Source organism: Nannospalax galili, unplaced genomic scaffold, assembly GCF_000622305.1.
Source record: "Nannospalax galili isolate Female #2095 unplaced genomic scaffold, S.galili_v1.0 scaffold251, whole genome shotgun sequence".
NCBI classification, from domain to species: Eukaryota; Metazoa; Chordata; class Mammalia; order Rodentia; family Spalacidae; genus Nannospalax; species Nannospalax galili.
The window spans coordinates 406,239-417,028 of NW_008329576.1; the positions used below are offsets into that span (position 1 = coordinate 406,239).

The following is a 10,790-nucleotide window of genomic DNA, read 5'->3' on the forward strand; positions in this document are numbered from 1 at the left end:
ACTTCGTCTGTTCGCAGCCAGAGTCCACGTTCTTTACACCACACCGCCGCCCTCAGGTGTCTAGATAACACTGACTGCTGGCCGAGAGGTCACGTCCGCAGATGAAGCAAAGCCCGGAGCAGCTGAGCAGCCAAGCTCAGGACAGTGGCGTTCATGAGGCAGCCGCGAGCTCTGCAGGCATCTTTCCCAGGCTCAGCACCGAGGGAAACAGACAAAATCGGCTTTTATTTGGGGTGGCCCCTCAAGGAACCGCGGGCGGGAGGAGCGAGTAGCACCGGACGAGTTCCAGCAGCTCGGCCTCCGGCTGTTCGCGTGCTTCCGGTACCCGCAGCTCGGCTCCGGGGGAGTGGGAGGGCGGGGCGGGGCTCCAGCGGCGCGCCCCGTCACGTGCCGGGGCCATCATGGCGGCTGCCACCGGCCTGCCCTGCTCCCGGAAGCTGGCTGTGAGGGGCGGGCGCGCCGCTGGAACCCGAACGGAGCGGGAGCCAGCGCGGGGAGGGCGGCCTGGCGGCCTGGAGCCGGACGTGTCCGGATCGTCCCCCGCAGACCGGGGCTGCAGGTGGGACGGGGACCGGGCGAGGCGCGAGCTGGCGAGGGAACCCAAGGCCCGGGCTAAGGGGCGCGGGGAGGGGTGCCCGTGACCTAGAGCCGGGGAACCTGAGATGCACGCGCGTGACGGGGAAGCAGTTCGGGAGTCCAGCGCGGGCGGGAGGGATGCTCGGAATAGATGTTACCACACAGCTCCAAAACGGGCTCCTCAATGAGGATGGGAGGGAACAGACGTGTGCAGAAGGTATCGAGAAGGGCAGCAGCCCCTTTAGAACTTGCGAGACCGGGATTACTGAAAGGATTCCCACTTTGCTGGGCCAGGCAAGGGTGGGGCGAATGCTCAGGCCTCTCCCCACTTTTACCTTTCCCTGCCTTACTGTGTCCTAGGAGACTACCACTCCTGCCACCCAACCAACTGGTCCCTCCGGTCTCAGGTCTGGTGAAGTGGAATTGGGTGGAGCTGCCTTCTGTTTAGGCACCCAGCCTCTTGACTGTGCTACCTGGTTTATGGATGTGACTATGACCACCGTTCTTTCCCCAGGTCGTCCGGGGGCCCACCATGCTGGTGACCGCCTACCTGTCTTTTGTGGGTCTCCTGGCCTCCTGCCTGGGCCTGGAGCTGTCAAGATGCCGGGCTAAGCCCCCTGGAAGGGCTTGCAGCAATCCGTCCTTCCTTCAGTTTCAACTAGACTTCTATCAGGTCTACTTCCTGGCCCTGGCAGCTGACTGGCTTCAAGCCCCCTACCTGTATAAACTCTATCAACATTACCACTTCTTGGAGGGTCAAATTGCTATCCTCTACGTTTGTGGCCTTGCCTCCACGGTCCTCTTTGGCTTAGTGGCCTCCTCCCTTGTGGATTGGCTGGGTCGTAAGAAGTCTTGTGTCCTCTTCTCCCTCACTTACTCTCTGTGCTGCTTGACCAAACTCTCTCAAGACTACTTTGTGCTGCTGGTGGGCCGAGCACTTGGTGGGCTGTCCACCGCCCTCCTCTTCTCAGCCTTTGAGGCCTGGTACATCCATGAGCATGTGGAGCGGCATGACTTCCCTGCCGAGTGGATCCCAGCCACCTTTGCCCGGGCTGCCTTCTGGAACCATGTGCTGGCTGTGGCGGCAGGTGTTGCTGCTGAGGCCGTGGCTAGCTGGATGGGACTGGGACCCGTAGCACCCTTTGTGGCCGCCATCCCTCTGCTGGCTCTGACTGGGGCCTTGGCCCTTCGAAACTGGGGAGAGAACTATGACCGGCAGCGGGCCTTCTCCAGGACCTGTGCTGGAGGCCTGCGCTGCCTCCTGTCTGACCGCCGCGTGCTGCTGCTGGGCACCATACAGGCCCTGTTTGAGAGTGTCATCTTCATCTTTGTCTTCCTCTGGACACCTGTGCTAGACCCACATGGGGCCCCACTGGGCATTGTCTTCTCTAGCTTCATGGCTGCCAGCCTTCTGGGTTCTTCCTTGTACCGCACTGCTACCTCCAAGAGGTACCACCTTCAACCCATGCACCTGCTGTCCCTTGCTGTTCTCATCGTTGTCTTCTCTCTCTTCATGTTGACTTTCTCCACCAGCCCAGGCCAGGAGAGTCCTGTGGAATCCTTCATCGCCTTTCTACTTATGGAGTTGGCCTGTGGTCTCTACTTTCCCAGCATGAGCTTCCTGCGAAGAAAGGTGATCCCTGAGACAGAGCAGGCTGGGGTACTTAACTGGTTCCGGGTGCCGCTGCACTTACTAGCCTGCTTAGGGCTTCTTGTCCTCCACGACAGTGATCGGAAAACAGGCACTCGGAACATGTTCAGCATCTGCTCTGCCGTCATGGTGATGGCTTTGCTGGCAGTGGTGGGACTTTTCACTGTGGTGAGGCATGATGCTGAGTTGCGGGTGCCCTCACCCACTGGGGAGCCCTATGCCCCTGAGCTCTGACCCTGTCCTAGGACAGGGGTTCTGGGATGGACACTTGAATCCCACCTGCCCATCTCTGTGACTCTCTTTGTGACTGTCCTGCAGCCCCTCTTGCCCAGTGCATTGTGTTTGGAAGGACATGGGGGTGATGGACTGGAAAGGTGCCAAAAGTTGACTCTGTGTCACTACTCCCTTTCCTCTTGACGTTTAAAAATAAACACTTTTAATGGATCATTGATTTGATTTACTCATCCTCACCTGTACCCACCTCAGTAGTTTCTGGTGAGTGGGCAACTAGAACTTTTGAGGTAGAGGTGGGATTACCAACAACTGGTTTGTATTTCTAACTAATTCATGTCTGTCTCCAGTCAAACAGAGCCATGGAACTGTTCCCACAGCAGACCTGGATAGAAAGGGCCAGAGGCTCCTAAATACTCCATATCTCTGAACTGGGATAGGTCCACTTTCCTGTTACTAAGCAAAACCCTTGTTCTACATGCAGGGGAGGATGATGAGCTCTTAGTGTTGGGGTTACAAGCATGTGTAGGACACCCAGCGTGGGTGCTGAGATCCATACTCTAGATCTCATCAGTGTGCAGCAAGTGCTCTTAAGCACTGAGGCATCTCTCTAGCCCAGAAGGGGAGGGTGATCTCTGAAGCTTATGGCCCGTGCCTAGTATACTAGGCAACTGAACAAAGATTCCAAAGATCTGGGCTGCTGCTGTGACAAAGTAAGACCTTTCTGTAGGACTAAGCTTGCTATTTAGATTCATGCTGCCTGCCTTCTGCCTCTATGGCTATAAATGCACCATGTGTCCAATGCAATCTGGGCCCTCTAGGTCCTGTGTCCCTGCATGAAGCCTAATTGAAGGGCTGCCAAGAGGAGAGAGTGGTGAAAGGCTGAGGAACTGAGACATCTTTGTACCTGATTCTTCCCCGCCCAGCTCAGGTGAGGGCTAGGGAACCATTAGGGCAGGAAATAGTACCAGTGGGAGCACCAGTTCTGTGGGCCCCTCCCTGCCTCCTAACAGAATCTGAACTTCTCAGGGAAAGCAGAGCCAGCTTTAAGAAGGGTGGGGATGGAGAGGAGTAGCTCAAGGGTGTGTCCTGGAATGTGCTTGAGATGGGCATGGGGGACTCACCTGTTCTGGAAAGGAATTGAATACCTTTCCTTGGGTCTCAGACTATTTCCCAGACAGGAAAATTCAAGATACTCCAAATTCTGCAAGCCTCAACCTGAGTAGAGCGATGGTATCAGTTGGTAGTGGAGGAATACAGGGTGGAGGGGCTTCTGGGGCATGAGGCTGGGGGAATGGACAGTGGTCTCAGGTTCCTACTCAACAGAAAAATTTCATGTTTCCCTACCCAAGTTGTGGAGGTTGAGGTTAAGTACAAGAAACAGCGTGGTGGCGCATGCCTTTAATCCCAGCACTTGGGAGGCAGAGGCAGATGGATCTCTGAGTTCAAGTCCAGCCTGGTCTACATAGTGAGTTCCAGGCCAGCTGGGGCTACAGGGAGACCCTGTCTCAAAAAGACCAAAAAAAAAAAAAGAAAAGAAAAGAAACAGGTATCAAGGTATCATCTCCCCCACCCCCCATCATTTGAGACAAACTCTTGCAATAACTCCACTTCCTCTTTCTGCCCTGTGGAGCTGGACACAGATGTAGTTCATGGTCATATTGTAGACATGCTGTCTCTTCCTCTCATATTATGATCTCTTGAGGGCAGGAAGAAACTGTCTTATTCACTTGTGCTTCCACATACACAGCTGGGTGCTTTACCCATGGCTATGCTTAGTGCATGTCTGTAGAAGAAACAGCCTGACTCCCATCTGCCTTTTCAAAAGTTATCCATGTGGCAAGCCTAGTAGATGAAGTGAGAATCTACAGCCTAGTTAATGATTCGGGTTTTTTTTGTTGGTGGTGTTTCTGTTTTTGAGATAGGTATCACTATGTAGCCCTGGCTGACCCAGAACTTAGTATGTAGATCAGGCTGGTCTCTAACTCTCAGAGGCCCACCTGCCTCTGCCTCCCAAATGCTTAGATTAAAGTTACGCACCACCATGCCCTGGCCTTTTTTTGGGGGCCCAGGGAATGTACATGAATGGAGTAACTTGGCTAAGAGCGTGTAACAAGTGAGTGACAAACAGACTAAACCTTGCCTCTTGCTACCAGCCTAGTGCCCCTTCCAAGACAACATTGTCTGTACCCTGTGGGCCTTCACCTGTCTGTCTTTTAGTTGTCGGCCTTACTCCTTCATCCCAAACTCTATCCCTGGAGACAGACTAGGTAAGAGCATTTAGGCTCTGCCATCTGATCTGTTTATGGATAATAATCCATACAGTTCAAATGAGGACTTGGTTCCCTAGGTAGGTCCTCTGCTTGAGGCTACAAAGGGAAGTGATTAAGGGCATGGGTCCTTCTTAGGCATGGTGGTACACACCTTTAATCCCCAGGACCTGGGGAGGTAGAGGCAGATGGATCTCTGTGAGTTTGAGACCAACTTGGTTGACTTTCTCTGGGTATCAGGATTCAAGGCCATCTTTGGCTACATAACAAGTTTGAAGCTAGCTTGAGCTACATGATTCCCTCTCTCCAAGAACAGACAAAAACAAACATCCAGACCCAACTGCCTAGTTGAGATCTGGTTCTACCATTCTCAGACTCAGTTTCCTTATCTGTAAAATGGGGAGGACAACATAGTTTCTACCCTGTAGAGCTCTTAGGAAGATTAAGTGTATTACTATGTTTAAGTCCTTAGAACAGTACTTGGCCCAACACTTAATTACTTAGAACAGTATTTATAAGTACTACATAAGTGTTTGATTGTTTTTTTCAATGCTGGGGACTGGACCCAGTGCTTCACGTACTGACATCCTAAGCAAATGCTCTACTGCTGAGCCACACCCCAACCTCAGTTGTTTGCTTTTATATTTTACTTTTCAGCTTTTCTAGTCCAGCTGAGTTTATCTGGATGGGGCTATGAGAGTGAATGAATCGGGCTGTAAGGGGATGTAGAGCTTTCCAACACATCCCAGTGGTCCAGGGATTCCCAGCAATGTTTATTCTTGGTCCTGGCCCAGATAGACGTATCAGGGTATCCAAGCGACCTTCTCCTTTGGGTGTATTTGAGCAACTGAATTGTCAGTGTATTCCACTTGAACTCATTTCCTCTTCCACAAGTGGGAAGGTTAGTTGGGGGTCAGACTTGATATATACCACAGTCTTCCCTTAAGAGGCTCCTGATTTTCTGAATTTCCATTCAGCTAGACACATACTTTAAAAATATTTTATTACTGCCAGGCATGGTGGTAACCCTAACCCTAACCCTAATCGCCCCCCCCCCCCAAAAAAAAAAAAGAAATGGATGGATATCTAAAATCATGGGAACCACCAAAGTTAAACCAAAGAAGAGATCAACAGTTTAAACAGACCCATAACAAAAATTCTCAACAAAAGGCTTCCAAACTACATACTGATGTAGATCAAAAAGATTGTTCACCACTGGGTGTGGTGGCGCATGCCTTTATTCCCAGCACTTGGGAGGCAGAGGCAGGCGGATCTTTGTGAGTTTGAGGCCAGCCTGGTCTACATAGTGAGTTCCAGGACAGTTGGAGCTACAGGGAGACCCTGTCTCAAAAAAAAAAAAAAAAAATTATTACTATTTTTATTTTACGTTAATGAATGTTTTGCCTATGGAAGTGCACCCTTGTCATGCAATGCCCCATAGAGGACAGAGAGGGTGTTAGATCCCCTGGAACTGGAGTTGTTAGCTGCCATGTGGGTGCTGGGAATTGAACCCGGGTCCTCTGGAAGAACAGCAAGTGTTCTTAACCTCTGAGCCATCTCTGCAGCCCCTTTGTTTGTTTTAAGACAAGGTCTCACAGTCTGTAGCCGAGGATATCTTGAAACTCAATAATGAAATCTTTGTGATCCTCTTGCCTCAGCCTCCTGAGTGCTAGCTAGGACTACGGGCTTCTTTTCCTTTTCCTCCCCCCACCGTTTTTTTTTTACGGTGCCAGGGATTGAACCCAGGTGTCCTCACTGCTCACATGAAGGAAAGCACTCTACCAGTCAGCTACACCCAGTTCCCTTTTATTGTTTTCTGTTACCACCTCCCTACATAACCACAGAATAGAAATTAAAGACCTTGCCTTTGATCCCAGCACTCAGGAGGCAGAGGCAGGCAGATCTCTGAGATCGAGGCCAGCCTGGTCTACTAAGTTCTCAGCCAGCTGTGGCTACAGGGAGACCCTGTCTTAAAAAGATCCCCCCTCCAAAAAAGTCATTTAAAGTTTTTTGTTTTTTATTTTAAGGTCTCACTTTTTTTTTTTTTTTTTTTTTTTTTTTTTTTTTCCCCAGCTGTCCTGGAACTCACTATGTAGATCAGGCTGTAGACCAGGCTGGCCTTGAACTCACAGAGATCTGCCTGCCTCTGCCTCCTGAGTGCTGGGATTAAAGACATGTACCACCACCTTGCCTGGTGACAAGGTCTCACGCTTTATTCAAGCTGGCCTTGAACTTGTGATCCTTCTGTCTCTGCTGCCTGAGTACTAGGATTTTGCTTTTGCAAAGGACCCAGGTTTGACTCCCAGCACCCAAATGGCAGCTAACAACCGTTCTACCTCCAGTTCCAGGGGAATCCAATGCCCTCTTCTGACCTCCTGGGGCATTACATAACACATGCACTTACATACATGCAGGTAATACACTCATACACATAAAATAAAAAATAAAAAGGAAAAAAAAAGGTCAGATGTGGTGGCACACTCAGAAGGCAGAGGCAGGCAAATCTCTGTGAGTTCCAGGCCAGCCCTAGTACAGGAAGCCCCTGTCTCAAAAAGACCAAAAACAATAATAATAATAAGGCGGAGTGGGGGGAGGATAGGGCTGGAGAAATGGCTCACAGGTTAAGAGCACTGGTTGCTCTTGCAGAAGACCCAGATTCAAATCCCAGCACTCACATGGCTGCTAACAACTGTCCATAACTCCAGTTTCAGGGGACCCAAGGCCCTCTTCTGGCATCCTCAGGCATTGCATGACATGGGTGCACTTACATACAGACAGATAATATATTCATACACATTAAATAAAGTTTTTAAAAATATTTATTTTTATTTTATTTTATGTGTATGCAAGTATTGCCTACATGTAGGTAAGTGCACCCGTGTCATGCAATGCCCATGGAGGACAGAAGAGGCCGTCAGATCCCTTGGAACTGGAGTTATGGATAGTTGTTAGCTACCTTGTGGGTGCTGGGATTCTGACCTGAGTCTTCTGCAAGAACAGCCAGTGTTCTTAACCACTGAGCCATCTCTCCAGCCCCAATAAACAAAAAAAAAAAAGTTTAAAAAAAATAAATAAAAATTTTAAATTTTATTTATTTTTTTAGGTTTTTGTGAGACAGGGTTTCCCTGTAGCTCCAGCTGCCCTGGAACTCACCATGTAGACCAGGCTGGCCTTGAACTCACAGAGATCCACCTGCCTCTGCCTCCTGAGTGCTGGGATTAAAGGCGTGCGCCACCACGCCCGGCCATAAATAAAAAATTTTAAAAAAGGACTGGAGAGATGGCTCAGCTCTTTGACTGGGAAGGGAAGAGGGAGAATTATACAGGAAGAAAGAAGAGAGATAAATAATGCCTAGTCGGTGGAAAAAAACAGAGGGAAACATTAGTTCTAAACCATATGGAAAAATTACTCGTACAATATCTCTACATGAGTCCATGTATAGGCTATATAACAAGAAACAGTACCTGACAGGAGATACCTCCCTTCGAGTTGTTGGGCAGAGTAGTCCAAGAGACTCCCAAAATTACACAGAACTTGAAGGTAAGACCCCATTGCTAAAGACAGGACGTACTTTGGACATAGGACTTGGAGCACTGGAACTGGAACTGAGCTGGAAGCTCCTCCCTGAAGGATAGCTCTTATAGTTTTGGAGAACAGTATGCAAGCTGGTAAGAGAGAGCATGAATGGATGGTCCAACCCCAGCTTTAAGGCCTAATAACCACAACCATGACCAGTAAACAAACTATATGGGGGCAGTAGTGGCACATTTATCCTGGGGGTAATCAACAGTTACCTATTTGGACTTAAAGCCCACTCAGTGGGAGGGACCTCGTGTGGTATTGTAAACATAGCCAAATACACATGGTTAGAGTGGTCATAGAGATTAAATGTCTATGAAATGCCCAACCCAAAGCGACACATCTACAATGCAGCCTCTACACTTAAGGCTTATGGAACCCAGTGGAACAAGGGGTAGAGAGAATACTAATGCATCCTTCAACGCTCATCAACGAAGTTTGAACACAAAGGACCACAAATGGCCAAAGCATAGAGAATAAGAGCCTGCAGAGTGTGGGTCCTTGGACAGGACTCCTATATTAAACTTCACTCATCCAGGGCTCAGGGACCACTATGGAAGAGGAGGACGGGGAAAGATTGTAAGAGCCAAGGGAGGAGGTGCATGACCACAAAGTCTTACAGGCTCCTGGGACCTTGAACATATGAACTTAGAGCAGTGGTGATAGCATGCACAAGATCCATGCAAACATAAGCAGACAAAAAAACCTAGCATAGAACTATGGAAATGGGCAGCAGGCCCCAATCTCAGCCAAAAAATTATTGGACAGCTGATTACCTGATTATGATTGGGTAAGGAAGAGTTGATCTTTAAGGGAGTGACTCTAGATAGGTTGACTAGACCCCAGTGGATGAACGTGCACTGAAGGATATCAGGGGATACTAACTTGACTTGATAGACCTTCACATAAATGATAGAATGCATGAAATCAAGTGGGGAGGCTATGGGAGGTTGTTGATGGAGAAGGGGGTATAAAGATGATTAAGATGTGTATGAGCCAGGCGTGGTGGTGCACTCCTTTAATCCCAGCACTCGGGAGGCAGAGGCAGGCAGATCTCTTTGAGTTCAAGGTCAGCCTGGTATACATAGTGAGTTCCAGGACAGGTGGGGCTACAGGGAGACCCTGTCTCAAAAAAACCAAAAAAAAGGGGGGGGCTAGAGAGATGGCTTAGAGGTTAAGATCACTGGCTGCTCTTGCAGAGGACCCAGGTCCAATTCCCAGCACCCACATGGCAGCTATCAACCATCCGTAACTTCAGTTCCAGGGGAATCCAATGCCCTCTTCTGACCTCCACATACATGTAGGCAATGCAGTCATACACAGGAAAAGAAAAAAATAGCCAGGTGTGGTGGTGCACACCTTTAGCCCCACCACTTGGGAGGCAGAGGCAGGAAGACATCTCTTCAAGTTCAAGGCTAGTCTGGTCTACATAGTGAGTTCCAGGCCAGCTGAGGCTACAGGGAGACCCTGTCTCAAAAATTTTTATTTATTATTATTATGCAGGGCAGTATATGTATGTATGCATGTATGTATTTAAATCTTATTTCATCCATATAAATATTATTGCCTTTTCTTTCTTTTTTTTTGAGACAAGGTTTCCCTGTGTCCCCAACTGGCCTGGAACTCCCTATGTAGACCAGGCTAGCTTCAAACTCACAGATATCCAACTGCCTCTGCCTCCTGAGTGCTAGAATTAAAGGTGTGTACCACCACACCCAGCAAAATATTAATATTTCCATTTAATCCTGTTTATTGTCACTGTTAAATGTCTGCAGCCTGGCTCACAAGATTAAATTTTTTGGGGTTTTTTTTTTTTTTTTTTTTTTTTTTTTTTTTGTCTTTTTTGAAGCAGGGTCTCCCTGTAGCCCCAGCTGTCCTGGAACTCACTATGTAGACCAGGCTGGCCTTGAACTCACAGAGATCCGACTGCCTCTGCCTCCCAAGTGCTGGGACTACAGGCATGCGCCACCACGCCCGGCTACAAGATTAAATTTTTAAAATAAAAATTGTATCATACTAGTCATGATTTCTTGCACTATGTGTGTGCATGCACATGCGTGTGCCATTTGCATGTGTGGAGAACAACCTATGGACTGTCAACTTCCATCTTGTTGAGTGAGACAGACTCTCCTGTTTCTGCTGCATTGTGTACTCCAAGTTAGCTGGCCTGAAAGCTTCGGGGTGATCCTCCATTCTCAGTGTGGGAGTGTTAGGATTACAGATGTGTACTACTGCATTGAGCTTTTCACATGGATTCCAGAGATCGACCTTGGGTCCTTGGGCTTTCCACTTTTACCTTCTGAACCATGTCCCAGGCCCCTGACCCCTCCTTTTTGTCTTTCTGAGACAGGTTCTCCCTGTAGCCCCAGCTGGCCTGGAATTCACTATGTAGACCAGGCTGGTCTTGAACTCACAGAGATCCGCCTGCCTCTACCTCCTAAGTGCTGGGATTAAAGGTGAGTACCACCACGCCCGGCCCAGGC

At 49.1% G+C, this 10,790-nt stretch overlaps 1 protein-coding gene across 1 annotated transcript; it reads left to right on the forward strand.

Moving 5' to 3' along the window:
• The first annotated feature begins 366 nt into the window (after positions 1-366).
• Mfsd5 (major facilitator superfamily domain containing 5) lies at positions 367-2,674 on the forward strand. Its single transcript, XM_008838522.2, has 2 exons — positions 367-559; positions 1,091-2,674. Exon 2 carries the CDS (start codon positions 1,109-1,111, stop codon positions 2,459-2,461), a length of 1,353 nt encoding a protein of 450 aa, XP_008836744.1. The 5' UTR covers positions 367-559; positions 1,091-1,108; the 3' UTR covers positions 2,462-2,674.
• The last annotated feature ends 8,116 nt before the right edge of the window (positions 2,675-10,790 follow it).